The sequence below is a fragment of the Oncorhynchus gorbuscha genome, linkage group LG11 (assembly GCF_021184085.1).
Source record: "Oncorhynchus gorbuscha isolate QuinsamMale2020 ecotype Even-year linkage group LG11, OgorEven_v1.0, whole genome shotgun sequence".
NCBI classification, from domain to species: domain Eukaryota; kingdom Metazoa; phylum Chordata; class Actinopteri; order Salmoniformes; family Salmonidae; genus Oncorhynchus; species Oncorhynchus gorbuscha.
Genome location: NC_060183.1, coordinates 52,252,228 through 52,268,314, shown reverse-complemented (window position 1 = coordinate 52,268,314; position 16,087 = coordinate 52,252,228). Strand labels below are relative to the sequence as shown.

Below are 16,087 nucleotides of genomic sequence, written 5' to 3'. Positions count from 1 at the left end.
TATACTGGCTTATTTTGTCACAATTTTTAGCATCTAGGAAATAAAGCAATTTCTGCATAGTGTACCTTTAAAACTTCAACTTTTCTCCCTGCTGTCATGAGGTCACTAAAATGTTATGCAACAAGGTGGGGGGGCCCCCAACCAAAGCTTGCTTAGGGCCCCCAAAAGGTTAGCGCCAGCTATGTTTACACCACTGCTACATGCCTTCATCTTCCCTTTCTAGTCATACCCACCAGCAAATATTACATGTACAGGTATTGTTGGGTGTTCATCACTGACGAAGAATTACTCTAAACTGTGACATGTGGGTGGTTGTTTGATTTGATGTTGTTGATTTTATATGGCAGTTGGCAACCACCTTTAAGGTGCATTACCTCCACCAACTGGACTGGAGTGTGGACCTTGTTCATCTTTCAATCACCCACACTTTTTTGGTAACTACATTATTTCATATGTGTTATTTCATAGTTTCAATATCTACTCGAGAATCTAGAAAATAGTACAAATAAAGAAAAACCTGAAATGAGTAGGTGTGTCCAAACTTTTGACTGGTACTGTATGTGTACATTTATTTTGCAACACTTGCACACACATGGCCTTGTCTATATGTCAGCCATATAGCTGTCACAATAGGACACTGGACCATCTCCTAGAATCTGGGGACTAGGATTTATGCTTACACCTGTCCATGTCCCGTAAATAAATATCGGATGATTTATGCAAAAACGGAGTGCTCGCCTCCTTTTTCTCTACTTGCCAGGATAGTCAATTGTTGAAGTGTCCTGTGGTAAAGAATATTGTATATATTTTCAAGTCCCTCGGCTAAGAACCTGATTCCCTTTTTGTTTCAAGCTGCAAGCTGGGCTGAAGCTGGGTACGCATTCATGCCACTGGTCAAGATTCTGTAATAGGGTTTTTCAGTTTATAGGCTCTGGTTCTAACTGCACCTTCTTCCCAAAAAATGTCAACCCCCTAGTGACTGTGAGCAACTCATCTAATCTAAGATTGAACCATATTCCATTAGTACATTTTCGGTGATCTATGGTGGCCAAAATAAGTACTGCAACTAATCAGAGAAATACAACTCCATTGTAAACTCTGATGCAATTTGGGTGAATAGGTATACCCCAACATGCTACTATTTCTATCACCATCGGTCTTTGATATATATATATATATATAACAGTAAGGAGTTTATAATGTACATATACGACCATTTCTTGATAAATACAAACAAAAACACCTTTCACTGGTGACTGGACAGTATTAAAAACAGACAACAGGGAAGACTTCTTAATTGCATTAATTTACTTATGAAGAAAAAATGGTTACAATCAGAAATCCATCTGGTGGTACTAGTAGCCTTGCATTTATTTGTGACATAACAAGACCAATCTGTACAGCTGTGAATGTAGCATGATGTCAATTATGCATCAGGGAGCCTGTGCTCAGTGAGAACTACCTCAGATGGAGGGAAGGGTGTTAGACCACCAGTTCACAAAGCGCACCCTCATCTTCTCATGGACGGAGTTCCTGTTCATTTTGGCGTTGATCTCCAGGTACTTTTGCCCAGAGGTCGTGTATGCAGGCCAGGTTACAGGCACATTGGACTCCCCCTTGTTGGGGTCTCTGTGGTGGGAAAGGGGTTGAGGATGGTAAGAAAAACATAATGGTGAGAACATTCGATTTATCATCGTTTTCTGTGAGGATAATATCATTTTAGAACTTGAAATGGTATTTTCTTTTAAATTGCCACACACACACTCAAACGTTTGGACACACCTACTCATTCAAGAGTTTCTTTATTTTGACTGTTTCTACATTGTAGAATAATAGTAAAGATATCAAAACTATGAAATAACACATATGGAGTCATGCAGTAAACTAAAAAGAGTTAAACAAATTTGATATTCTTCAACAACAAAAAATCAAGTGCTATGATGAAACTAGCTCTCACGAGGACCGCTACAGGAAAGGAAGACCCAGAGTTACCTCTGCTGCAGAGGATACGTTCAATAGAGTTACCAGCCTCAGAAATTGCAGCCCAAATAAATGCTTCAGAGTAACAAACACATCTCGACATCAACTGTTCAGAGGAGACCGCGTGAATATGGCCTTAACGGTCAAATTGCTGCAAAGAAACCACTACTAAAGAACACCAATAATAAGAAGAAACTTGCCTGGGACAAGAAACACGACCAATGGACATTAGACCGGTCGAGATCTGTGCTTTGGTCTGATCAGTCCAAATTTGAGAGTTTTGGTTCCAACCGCTGTGTGTTTGTGAGACGCAGAGTAGGTGAACAGATGATCTCTGGTCAGCGGGGTGGTGGCACCGGGATCCTCATCTCTCATCTCTCCCAAGTGGTCATTCTCTCTTTCTCCCCTTACCCACCTGTCTATCGCCTCCTTTGAATTCCATGCTGTCACAGTTACTAGCCCTTTCAAGCTTAACATCCTTATCATTTATCGCCCTCCAGGTTCCCTCGGAGAGTTCATCAATGAGCTTGATGCCTTGATAAGCTCCTTTCCTGAGGACGGCTCACCTCTCACAGTTCTGGGCGACTTTAACCTCCCCACGTCTACCTTTGACTCTTTCCTCTCTGCCTCCTTCTTTCCACTCCTCTCCTCTTTTGACCTCACCCTCTCACCTTCCCCCCTACTCACAAGGCAGGCAATACGCTCGACCTCATCTTTACTAGATGCTGTTCTTCCACTAACCTCATTGCAACTCCCCTCCAAGTCTCCGACCACTGCCTTGTATCCTTTTCCCTCTCGCTCTCATCCAACACCTCCCACACTGCCCCTACTCGGATGGTATCGCGCCGTCCCAACCTTCGCTCTCTCTCCCCCGCTACTCTCTCCTCTTCCATCCTATCATCTCTTCCCTCCGCACAAACCTTCTCCCACCTATCTCCTGATTCTGCCTCCTCAACCCTCCTCTCCTCCCTCTCTGCATCCCTTGACTCTCTATGTCCCCTATCCTCCAGGCCGGCTCGGTCCTCCCCTCCCGCTCCGTGGCTCGATGACTCATTGCGAGCTCACAGAACAGGGCTCCGGGCAGCCGAGCGGAAATGGAGGAAAACTCGCCTCCCTGCGGACCTGGCATCCTTTCACTCCCTCCTCTCTACATTTTCCTCCTCTGTCTCTGCTGCTAAAGCCACTTTCTACCACGCTAAATTCCAAGCTTCTGCTTCCAACCCTAGGAAGCTCTTTGCCACCTTCTCCTCCCTCCTGAATCCTCCGCCCCCTCCCCCCCTCCTCCCTCTCTGCAGATGACTTCGTCAACCATTTTGAAAAGAAGGTCGACGACATCCGATCCTCGTTTGCTAAGTCAAACGACACCGCTGGTTCTGCTCACACTGCCCTACCCTGTGCTCTGACCTCTTTCTCCCCTCTCTCCAGATGAAATCTCGCGTCTTGTGACGGCCGGCCGCCCAACAACCTGCCCGCTCGACCCTATCCCCTCCTCTCTTCTCCAGACCATTTCCGGAGACCTTCTCCCTTACCTCACCTCGCTCATCAACTCATCCCTGACCGTTGGCTACGTCCCTTCCGTCTTCAAGAGAGCGAGAGTTGCACCCCTTCTGAAAAAACCTACACTCGATCCCTCCGATGTCAACAATTACAGACCAGTATCCCTTCTTTCTTTTCTCTCCAAAACTCTTGAACGTGCCGTCCTTGGCCAGCTCTCCCGCTATCTCTCTCTGAATGACCTTCTTGATCCAAATCAGTCAGGTTTCAAGACTAGTCACTCAACTGAGACTGCTCTCCTCTGTATCACGGAGGCGCTCCGCACTGCTAAAGCTAACTCTCTCTCCTCTGCTCTCATCCTTCTAGATCTATCGGCTGCCTTCGATACTGTGAACCATCAGATCCTCCTCTCCACCACCCTCTCCGAGTTGGGCATCTCCGGCGCGGCCCACGCTTGGATTGCGTCCTACCTGACAGGTCGCTCCTACCAGGTGGCGTGGCGAGAATCTGTCTCCTCACCACGCGCTCTCACCACTGGTGTCCCCCAGGGCTCTGTTCTTGGCCCTCTCCTATTCTCGCTATACACCAAGTCACTTGGCTCTGTCATAACCTCACATGGTCTCTCTTATCATTGCTATGCAGACGACACACAATTAATCTTCTCCTTTCCTCCTTCTGATGACCAGGTGGCGAATCGCATCTCTGCATGTCTGGCAGACATATCAGTGTGGATGACGGATCACCACCTCAAGCTGAACCTCGGCAAGACGGAGCTGCTCTTCCTCCCGGGGAAGGACTGCCCGTTCCATGATCTCGCCATCACGGTTGACAACTCCATTGTGTCCTCCTCCCAGAGCGCCAAGAACCTTGGCGTGATCCTGGACAACACCCTGTCGTTCTCAACTAACATCAAGGCGGTGGCCCGTTCCTGTAGGTTCATGCTCTACAACATCCGCAGAGTACGACCCTGCCTCACACAGGAAGCGGCGCAGGTCCTAATCCAGGCACTTGTCATCTCCCGTCTGGATTACTGCAACTCGCTGTTGGCTGGGCTCCCTGCCTGTGCCATTAAACCCCTTCAACTCATCCAGAACGCCGCAGCCCGTCTGGTGTTCAACCTTCCCAAGTTCTCTCACGTCACCCCGCTCCTCCGTTCTCTCCACTGGCTTCCAGTTGAAGCTCGCATCCGCTACAAGACCATGGTGCTTGCCTACGGAGCTGTGAGGGGAACGGCACCTCAGTACCTCCAGGCTCTGATCAGGCCCTACACCCAAACAAGGGCACTGCGTTCATCCACCTCTGGCCTGCTCGCCTCCCTACCACTGAGGAAGTACAGCTCCCGCTCAGCCCAGTCAAAACTGTTCGCTGCCCTGGCCCCCCAATGGTGGAACAAACTCCCTCACGACGCCAGGACAGCGGAGTCAATCACCACCTTCCGGAGACACCTGAAACCCCACCTCTTTAAGGAATACCTAGGATAGGTTAAGTAATCCCTCTCACCCCACCCCCCCTAAGTTTTAGATGCACTATTGTAAGTGACTGTCCCACTGGATGTCATAAGGTGATTGCACCAATTTGTAAGTCGCTCTGGATAAGAGCGTCTGCTAAATGACTTAAATGTAAATGTAATGGTTCCCACCGTGAAGCACGGAGGAGGAAGTGTGATGTTTGGGGGTGCTTTGCTGGTGACACTGTCAGTGATTTATTTAGAATTCAAGGCACACTTAACCAGCATGGCTACCACAGCATTCTGCAGCGATACGCCATCCCATCTGGTTTGCGCTTATTGGCACTATCATGTGTAAGGGCTATTTGACCAAGGAGAGGGATGGAGTGCTGCATCAGATGACCTGGCCTCCACAATCACCCAACCTCAACCCAACTGAGATTATTTGGATGAGTTGGACCGCAGAGTAAAGGAAAAGCAGCCAACAAGTGCTCAGCATATGTGGGAACTGTTGGAAAAGCATTCCAGGTGAAGCTGGTTGAGAGAATACCAAGAGTGTGCAAAGCTGTCATCAAGGCAAAGGATTCTACTTTGAAGAATCTAAAATCTATGTTTATTTGTTTAACACTTTCTTGGTTACTACATGATTCCATATGTGTTAATACAGACTTTTAATGTCCGCACTATTATTCTACAATGTATATGAGTAGGTGTGCCCACAGGTTGGCTGATACTGTATGTATATATATACACTGCTCAAAAAAATAAAGGGAACACTAAAATAACACATCCTAGATCTGAATGAATGAAATATTCTTATTAAATACTTTTTTCTTTACATAGTTGAATGTGCTGACAACAAAATCACACAAAAATGATCAATGGAAATCAAATTTATCAACCCATGGAGGTCTGGATTTGGAGTCATACTCAAAATTAAAGTGGAAAACCACACTACAGGCTGATCCAACTTTGATGTCATGTCCTTAAAACAAGTCAAAATGAGGCTCAGTAGTGTGTGTGGCCTCCACGTGCCTGTATGACCTCTCTACAACGCCTGGGCATGCTCCTGATGAGGTGGCGGATGGTCTCCTGAGGGATCTCCTCCCAGACCTGGACTAAAGCATCCGCCAACTCCTGGACAGTCTGTGGTGCAACGTGGCGTTGGTGGATGGAGTGAGACATGATGTCCCAAATGTGCTCAATTGGATTCAGGTCTGGGGAACGGGCGGCCAGTCCATAGCATCAATGCCTTCCTCTTGCAGGAACTGATGACACACTCCAGCCACATGAGGTCTAGCATTGTCTTGCATTAGGAGGAACCCAGGGCACCAGGATATGGTCTCACAAGGGGTCTGAGAATCTCATCTCGGTTCCCTAATGGCAGTCAGGCTACCTCTGGCGAGCACATGGAGGGCTGTGCGGCCCCCCAAAGAAATGCCACCCCACACCATGACTGACCCACTGCCAAACCGGTCATGCTGGAGGATGTTGCAGGCAGCAGAACGTTCCCCACGGCGTCTCCAGACTCTGTCACGTCTGTCACATGTGCTCAGTGTGAACCTGCTTTCATCTGTGAAGAGCACAGGGCGCCAGTGGCGAATTTGCCAATCTTGGTGTTCTCTGGCAAATGCCAAACGTCCTGCACGGTGTTGTGCTGTAAACACAACCCCCACCTGTGGACGTCGGGCCCTCATACCACCCTCATGGAGTCTGTTTCTGACCATTTTAGCAGACGCATGCACATTTGTGGCCTGCTGCAGGTCATTTTGCAGGGCTCTGGCAGTGCTCCACCTTGCACAAAGGCGGAGGTAGTGGTCCTGCTGCTGGGTTGTTGCCCTCCTACGGCCTCCTCCACGTCTCCTGATGTACTGGCCTGTCTCCTGGTAGCGCCTCCATGCTCTGGACACTACACTGACAGACATAGCAAACCTTCTTGCCACAGCTCGCATTGATGTGCCATCCTGGATGAGCTGCACTACCTGAGCCACTTGTGTGGGTTGTAGACTCCGTCTCATGCTACCACTAGAGTGAAAGCACTGTCAGCATTCAAACGTGATCAAAACATCAGCCAGGAAGCATAGGAACTGAGAAGTGGTCTGTGGTCACCACCTGCAGAACCACTCCTTTATTGGGGGTGTCTTGCTAATTGCCTATAATTTCCACCCGTTTTCTATTCCATTTGCACAACAGTATGCAAAATTTATTGTCAATCAGTGTTGCTTCCTAAGTGGACAGTTTGATTTCACAGAATTGTGATTGACTTGGAGTTACATTGTGTTGTTTAAGTGTTCCATTTCTTTTTTTGAGCAGTGTATATATCCCCCACAGGGTGTGATTACTGTATATGATTGCTCTGCAGCTCTTTCTTACCCGGTCCTGGCGAAGTTGGTCCAGTAGGCGATAAAGTATTTGGAGACATTGCGGTACTTGGGCCAGTATGCCAGGGGCGTGGAGAAGGGCTTGCCGAACACAAACTGCAGGTCCTCAGCGTGGTCAGCCTCCATCCAGCTAGGGAAAGGTAGAACTATCCCGGACATGCGGCTGGGCTCTGAGAACAGGTAGGAGTAGGTGCGTGCCGATCTGGGATTGGGCATGGAGAGGGGGAAAGATTAGATATCCGATATGTGACGCTGGGATAGGAAGCAGCACATACTGGGGGAGAAGGGCTGTGCTAGAGTAACAAGGAGGTAGACTCACTGGGCATTGGAGGCGTGCAGATAGAGAGCAGCCTGGGTAGGAACCAGGAAGACGTAGTCAGTCTCGATCATAACAACAGTCTTCTTGATGGTCTCCTGACTGGGCTTATCGCCCCAGTCTGCAGTGTACTCTGCGAAAGCGCTATTGATAGAGGCCTCTCCCTTCTTAGTCAAAGAACCCAGGAGCAGTTTCACATCTGACCTTCAGTGAGAAAGCGAGAGATTAGTCTCAAGAGATCTAAAAACCCCTTCTTAAGCCAACTGTGTTAGGGACCTGCCCAAACTGATAACCTTACTCATTTACATTTACATTTAAGTCATTTAGCAGACGCTCTTATCCAGAGCGACTTACTCTTTTGAATACATGTTTTATTCTACTCCTACTTGTTAGGTAGACTTGGTTGCTTCTATAAAATGCTTTGTGGGTACATCTGCTGTCCCATTTAAGCTACACAATGCACATGGCCAACACTGAACAGACTACCCTCCTCCTCCCGGGTAACCAATCAGCCCAAAGTCACTCACACAGGGAGGTTAGCGAGTGGCTTGTTGACGGCGGGTATATCTAATCCAGTGAATAGGTGGGCATCCATGCTGTTGACCCCTGCAAGGTAGTCAATGTCAGCAGTGTTGTGGAACAGTTTCCCTGGGTGATCAGGCAGGAAGTCCCCATCGATCACTGGGGAGAGGGCCAGGTTGTTCACTATGGGTGCTAGAGGAGGCAGGCAGAGAAAGATATACCTTTTAACGCTATGAGTAGGACATGGCCATCACCAAAATCCTGTGTAAAATGGTGGGCTGAGGAGATATGTGAGCGTCAGGCTAATGCTCATCTATACAGGCATCAATGCATGCAAACCACAACCTCCTTAGCATCTTTCTCAAAGTGTGCCACAGCCCCTTATTTTAACCTCAGTGAATACTCACTGGAGGGAGAAACAGCCAGGGACAGGGTACCAGCAAGGGTGAGCTCCTTAGCGTCAATGAGCTTCAGGCAGGCCATCATCTGATCATCAATGGGGCAGCCCACCTTCCCAGCAACCTAAAGAGAGAGGAGGATGAGACCACCCTTTAACAACCAACATGCATCTCTGTCAGTTTCATACCCCCCCCCCACCAATGTTACTGAAGTACACATACCATCTCTGCAAAGGCACGAGGGTTGTGGTTGATGGCCCAGGGGCAGAGAGCAACGCCACTCTGGGAGATGGCCCTGCGGATCAGCCCTTTGTTATGGGGAGAAAGCGTCTGTGTGGTGTAAAGTACATTCAAACTCAAATTAGTACATTGCATTTTTGCATTTGCTAATCTGTTAATACTGTGGACGGGAGGACCCATGCCGAAAGCCATATCCTTACCTACAGTATCTTTACTTACAATCATTATATGCTTACATATACTGTATCTAACAATTTAAAAAGGCTCAACTTAAAATGGTCTAAAGTACAAGTGTTTTCTATCACCCTGTTTATTAGATCACAGAGGTCTCAGGAACTCGGCTGACCATCACTCTGTACAGGACATCATGGTTCAGAATAAGGTATCAGAAGTCTCCCGGTTCTCATTGTTAAACATATCAAATGTAATAAGCTAATGTCATAGACACGAGTTACCAGAAACTACACACTGTGACAGTAAACTTGTGTTTTATGACAGGAAGACACTGAATAATAATGATATTATAATGAAGAGTATATAACATTGAGACTGAAGAAACATCCTTGTACTGGCCTTTTTTGTACTTCAACATGACTACCTTTGCCCTGAAAGCTCTGCATTAAAACTGTTAGTTCTCTTTTTAGTCCCACACCTGGAAGCTGACGCTAGCAGCGCCGGCAGACTCTCCGAAGACGGTGATGTTGTTGGGGTCTCCTCCGAAGGCACGGATGTTCCTATTCACCCAGGCAATGGCAGCATGCTGGTCCCACAAACCATAGTTACCTGCCATGGAAGACCGCTCTGTGAGCCAGCAGCAGTACTCTCCCTACTAACATACTGTACATCTGGCTCTCACCGAATGGCAAAAGTTTCTGACAGCGAGTTGATGATTAAAGGTTAGAAGAACGCCGTATTCTTAATCAGTATTATCATATAGTGGACTCAGTCACCTGAGAATCACTACATGAAGAAAAGGTCAATGTCATGCATAAGCTGATGCGGCACAGATCATACCAAAGCCACCCACCCACCACCCACATAGCTAGCCAGGCAAAGCCTTAGTTGATACCTACCAGGTCCACTGGCATCTCCAGAGCTGAGGAAGCCGAGGGTGCCCACACGGTAACCCAGAGTCACCACAATGACTTTGCCCCTGTTTGCAATCTCCTCCCCGTCGTACAGATAGTTATCTAAGAAGTTAGCGCCCATAGAGCCTCCAACCAGGAAACCACCTCCAAAGATCCAAATCATGACTGGTAGCCCAGTGGAAACTAGGGAGGAGATACATTTCAATACATTTGTAGAATTACACCATAGTTATATTATTATTAGTATTATTAAACATCAGCAGACCATACTGTATCATGTTTTGATATGTGGATAAAGACATCCTACTCTTGTGACAGGTACGGGTGAAAGACACAGGTATATGTTACATACCACTGAGGCCCTGAGGGACCCAGATGTTCAGGAAAAGGCAGTCCTCTTGGCCACGGGTGTCAGACTGGAGCAAGTTCAGCTGCATGCACCTCGGCTTGAACTCTGTAGCCTTAAGAACACCTGGAAGGAGACACAAGGAGAATCAGTCAGCCAACTGAGATGAGTGTTAGGAAGGCTAAGGTCTGATATGGTCCAATACGGCTGTCAAATATTTATTTTACAATCTGCTTCTGTATTACTAAATTGTTTTCCTTGCCTTATGGACATCGGAAGCATTATGTTTTTACCCACCATCCCATCCAGGGTGACGCTTGGGCTTCTCAAAAACGCCGGGCTTGTCAGCGTAGGGGATTCCTTTGAAGACATCCATGGTGCGGAGGAGTCCATCAGAATTGACTTTTTTCCCTTGCACCATGCCTCCCTCAGTGTACACCACTCCAAGCTACACATGCACACCCAAAAGGGCAGATACCAACTCAATACTCATTCAGTAATATATGCAAGTGTGAAACTGTTTTTATTATGCACAAATGTATTCAGTGTTGTTGTTTTATGCATGTAGTGGTGTCATTGTTTTGATTTTGTTTTATTAGTGAACTGTTGCAAAAAAGGTGTTCAGCTGTTGAATTCACATTGCTTATCAACCTGTTGATGATAAAGATGTCAAAAACCTGCAGTGCGAGTAAAAATACAGGTGAAGTTCTTAACCCTTTGTGTTTCACTATTGGTTACTTTATCAGTATAAACAATTTCATATTTAGCCTATTTTATTTGTGAAACTACAGTGATCTCCAAAAGTATTGGGAAATGTACACATTTTTGGATATTTTGTCTCTGTGCTACACCACTTTGAATTTGAAATAATACCTATGAGGTTAAAGTGCAGACTATCTTTAATAGCAGCTTTAATTTGAGTGTTTTAGGGGACCAAAGGTATTATGACAAATTCACTTATTTGTGTAGTAAAGTATTAGAAAGTATTTGGTCCCATAATCAAAGCACACAATGACTAAATCAAGCTTGTGACTCTACAAATTTGTGGGATGCATTAGCTGTTTGTTTTGGTTGTGTTTCAGATTATTTTGTGACCCATAGAAATGAATGTAAATAATGTATTGTCATTTGAGTCACTTTTATTGTAAATAAGAATAGATAAGAACAGATACACCGCTCTGCTAACCTCGCCTGTTATTGTAAAATGAGAGGTTAGCATGTCTTGGGGGTATGACATGTGAGTCTAACTTTCTCACTCATTATTTACGACTCATTCAGGATGATCTGTAATCATGGTAGCATCCATATCAATGTAGAAGTTTTTACAAACATATTCTATTCTTATTTTTGATAAAAGTGACAAAAAATTACAGTACATTATTTACCACAAAATAATCTGAAACACAATCAAAACAGCAAATGCATCCAACAAATTCATGGTCACAAGCTAGATGTAGTCATTGCATGCTATGAATATGGGACCAAATAATGAACTTTTTATTACCTGAACACACAAGTGAATTTGTCCCAACAAGTGAATTTGGTCCCCTAAAATGGGGGGACTCTGTAATTTCTGATTGGTTCACCCGATATGGATGAAAATACCCACAAATTAAAGCTGACAGACTGCACTTTATCCTCATAGTCATTGTATCACTTCCAAAGTGCTGGAGTAGTGTCAAAACAAAACATTTGTGACTGTTCCAATACTTTAAGCTCACTGTATATTTCTACTGTATCATTATTACCTCTACAAGGGGATCAAAACCACAGATAGTAAAAAAACAAAAACATTCTAGCTACATTAAAACACCTACATTATTAACAAATATATTTGGAATTGGGTTTCAGAAAAAAAACATTGACAAAATCTTTAATTACACCAAATAAACTCAAATGGACTTACAGTGGCGGCCGAGGCGGTCCCCAGGAACAGGGCAGAGGCAACCAAAACACCCAGTGTCTTCATCATGCTGATCCAGAGACACCTGTCAGCACACCTTTTATACAGGAGACCCCTCCCATCTGTTCCAGCCAGGGTTTCACAATGTCCATAACCCTGAGTCATAGTGACTTCCCCTCTACCCAGACAGATGGTAACAGAAAAATAAAGTTGGGAGGGACGTTGTCATAGTAGCTTCCATGGTGGGCTCTGGTACAGTAGATGAAATGTTTATTTTTCAACTGATTCAAGATGAACCTGTATACTAGTGGCTATAACCCTCAAATTCAAATCTGAACATCAAAGCCAGTTCCACTGCTTTAAATCCAATCTTCCCCTCTAATCAGGGACACCAGATGGGTGCAATTATCAGGTCGTAAAGAAAACCAGCAGGCTCTGGACCTCGTAGGGTAAGATTTGAATACCCCTGATATATTATACATATATATGTATATATATATATATAGATAGTTGAAGTCGGAGGTTTACATACACTTAGGTTGAAGTCATTAAAACTAGTTTTTCAACCACTCGACAAATTTCTTGTTAACAAACTATACAGTGGGGCAAAAACGTATTTAGTCAGCCACCAACTGTGCAAGTTCTCTCACTTAAAAAGATGATAGAGGCCTGATATTTACATCATAGGTACACTTCAACTATGACAGGCAAAATAAAACAATAAAAAAACAATCCAGAAAATCACATTATAGGATTTTTAATTTATTTATTTGCAAATTATGGTGGAAAATAAGTATTTGGTCACCTACAAACAAGCAAGATTTCTGGCTCTCACAGACCTGTAACTTCTTCTTTAAGAGGCTCCTCTGTCCTCCACTCGTTACCTGTATTAATGGCACCTGTTTGAACTTGTTATCAGTATAAAATACACCTGTCCACAACCTCAAACAGTCACACTCCAAACTGTACTATGCCCAAGACCAAAGAGCTGTCAAAGGACACCAGAAACAAAATTGTAGACCTGCACCAGGCCGGGAAGACTGAATCTGCAATAGGTAAGCAGCGTGGTTTGAAGAAATCAACTGTGGGAGCAATTATTAGGAAATGGAAGACATACAAGACCACTGATAATCTCCCTCTATCTGGGGCTCCACGCAAGATCTCACCTTGTGGGGTCAAAATGATCACAATAACGATGAGCAAAAATCCCAGAACCACACGGGGGGACCTTGTCAATGACCTGCCCAGAGCTGGGATCAAAGTAACAAAGCCTACCATCAGTAACACACTACGTCGCCAGGGACTCAAATCATGCAGAGCCAGACGTGTCCCCCTGCTTAAGCCAGTACATGTCCAGGCCTGCCTGAAGTTTGCTAGAGAGCATTTGCATGATCCAGAAGAGGATTGGGAGAATGTCATATGGTCAGATCAAACCAAAATATACATTTTTGGTAAAAACTCAACTTGTTGTGTTTGGAGGACAAAGAATGCTGAATTGCATCCAAAGAACACCATACCTACTGTGAAGCATGGGGGTGGAAACATCATGCTTTGGGGCTATTTTTCTGCAAAGGGACCAGGACGACTGATCCGTGTAAAGGAAAGAATGAATGGGGCAATGTATCGTGAGATTTTGAGTGAAAACCTCCTTCCATCAGCAAGCGCATTGAAGATGAAACGTGGCTGGGTCTTACAGCATGACAATGATCTAGATAGACAGACAGACACACAGACACACTCATATAAACTAAAGCAAAAAAGACACGTCCCTTTCTCAAGGCCCTGTCTTTCAAAGATAATTTGTAAAAATCCAAATAACTTTAGATCTTCATTGTAAAGTGTTTAAACACTGTTTCCCATGCTTGTTCAATGAACCATAAACAATGCATGAATATGCACCCGTGGAGCGGTCGTTAAGACACTAACAGCTTACAGACGGGAGGCAATTAAGGTGTCAGTTATGAAAAACGTAGGACACTAGAAGCCTTTCTACGGACTCTGAAAAACACCAAAAGAAAGATACCCAGGGTCCCTGCTCATCTACATGAATGTGCCTTAGGCATGCTACAAGGAGGTATGAGTACTGCAGATGTGGTCAGGGCAATAAATTGCAATGTCCGTACAGGCAGGTCCTCACCGGCAACAACGTCGCCTATGTGCACAAACCCACCGTCGCTGGACCAGACAGGACTGGCAAAAAGTGCTCTTCACTGACGAGTCAGGGTTTTGTCTCACCAGGGGTGATGGTCTAATTCACGTTTATCGTCGAAGGAATGAGCATTACACCAAGGCCTGTACTCTGGAGTGGGATCGATTTGGAGGTGGAGGGTTCGTCATGGTCTGGGGCGGTGTGTCACAGCATCATCGGACTGCGCATGAGCTTGTTGTCATTGTCATTCCTCCTCCCTCATGTGGTACCCTTCCTTCAGGCTCATTCTGACATGACCCTCCAGCATGACAATGCCACCATCTCAATCCCATTGAGCATGTCTGGGACCTGTTGGATCGGAGGGTGAGGGCAAGGGCCATTCCCCCTAGAAATGTCCGGGAACTTGCAGGTGCCTTGGTGGAAGAGTGGGGTAACATCTCACAGCAAGAACTGGCAAGTCTGATGCAGTCCACGAGGAGATGCACTGCCGTACTTAATGCAGCTGGTGGCCACACCAGATACTGATTGTTACCTTTGATTTTGACCCCCCCTTTATTCAGGGACACATTATTCCATTTCTGTTAGTCACATGTCTGTGGAACATGTTCAGTTTATGTCTCAGTTGTTGAGTCTTATGTTCATACAAATATTTATACATGTTAAGTTTGCTGAAAATAGTTTATGTAACGGTTTTAAAATCACCATCATATATCCGGCAACACAGTTCTGAAAGATGTGCATCTTTGTAGTGACTTTGTGTGTTGATACACCACCCAAAGCCTAACTAACAGCTTCACCATGCGCAGAGGGATATTCAGTGTCAGTTTTTGTTTTTACCAATCAGTGCCATTCTTTGTGAGGCATTGGAAAACTTCCCTGGTCTCTCTGTTTGAAATTCCCTACACGACTGAGGAACCGTACAGATAATTGTATGTGTGGGGTACAGAGATGAGGTAATCATTCATAAAAATCATGTTAACCCCTATTATTGCACACACAGTGAGTCCATGCAACTTATTATGTGATTTGTTAAGCAAATGTTTACTTCTGAACTTATTTAGGCTTGCCATAAATTGGGTTGAATACTTGACACAAGACATTTCAACTTTTCATTTTTTATTAATTTTGTCTAAAAACAAAATTCCACTTTGACATTATGGTGTATTAGGTGTCGATTAATGATAACATCTCAATGTAATAACTTTTATATTCAGGCTGTCAGAAAACAAAAATGTGGGTGGGAATAGTTTTTGAAGGCAATATATGTGACCTTGAGCATGGACTGAAATATCCATGGTGACTGAGTTAGATAAGATTTTTGGAGCTGTGTTTCGTGTAGCTTTTCCATTGGTTATGGTTATGTGCACAGCCAGATAAGCTACCCAACTGATAGTTTATTGATAACTGATACACTTCTCCTCAATTGATCTTTCCATTGTGGACAATAAAGGGAAAGATCACTGCTCAATGTAAAAGGGAAACTTCCCAATTTTTCAACTTCATATTCATCTCCAGCACCACCCCAATATCATGTCAAAACAGCCCATTTCTATGGTAAAAGAATAGAAAGATAAGTGTTTCCAATGACAACCAATTAGTAGGCCATGCCTACTCACAATTGGTCAAAAATCACATGATGCACACTGCTGATGTCATTGGAAACACAGTTGAAGTCAGAAGTTTACATACACCTTAGCCAAATACATTTAAACTCAGTTTTTCAATTCCCTGTCTTAGGTCAGTTAGGCGTGTTTTACTGTGGATATAGATACTTTTGTGCCTGTTTCCTCCAGTATCTTCACAAGGTCCTTTGCTGTTGTTCT

The 16,087-nt window shown here is 44.9% G+C and overlaps 1 protein-coding gene across 2 annotated transcripts; it reads right to left on the bottom strand.

Annotated features, from left to right (window-relative positions):
* Positions 1-1,293: 1,293 nt before the first annotated feature.
* Positions 1,294-12,230, bottom strand: LOC124048899 (bile salt-activated lipase-like). 2 transcript variants are annotated; one of them, XM_046370068.1, is made up of 11 exons: positions 12,119-12,230; positions 10,510-10,660; positions 10,219-10,338; positions 9,852-10,049; positions 9,431-9,561; positions 8,761-8,868; positions 8,548-8,662; positions 8,146-8,332; positions 7,622-7,822; positions 7,295-7,504; positions 1,294-1,629 (listed from the first exon to the last, which is right to left on the bottom strand). In XM_046370068.1, exons 1-11 carry the CDS (start codon positions 12,182-12,184, stop codon positions 1,464-1,466), a joined length of 1,653 nt encoding a protein of 550 aa, XP_046226024.1. In that variant the 5' UTR covers positions 12,185-12,230; the 3' UTR covers positions 1,294-1,463. The 2 variants fall into 2 exon arrangements, with proteins under 2 accessions (XP_046226024.1, XP_046226025.1); XM_046370069.1 differs by lacking the exon at positions 8,761-8,868.
* Positions 12,231-16,087: the final 3,857 nt, after the last annotated feature.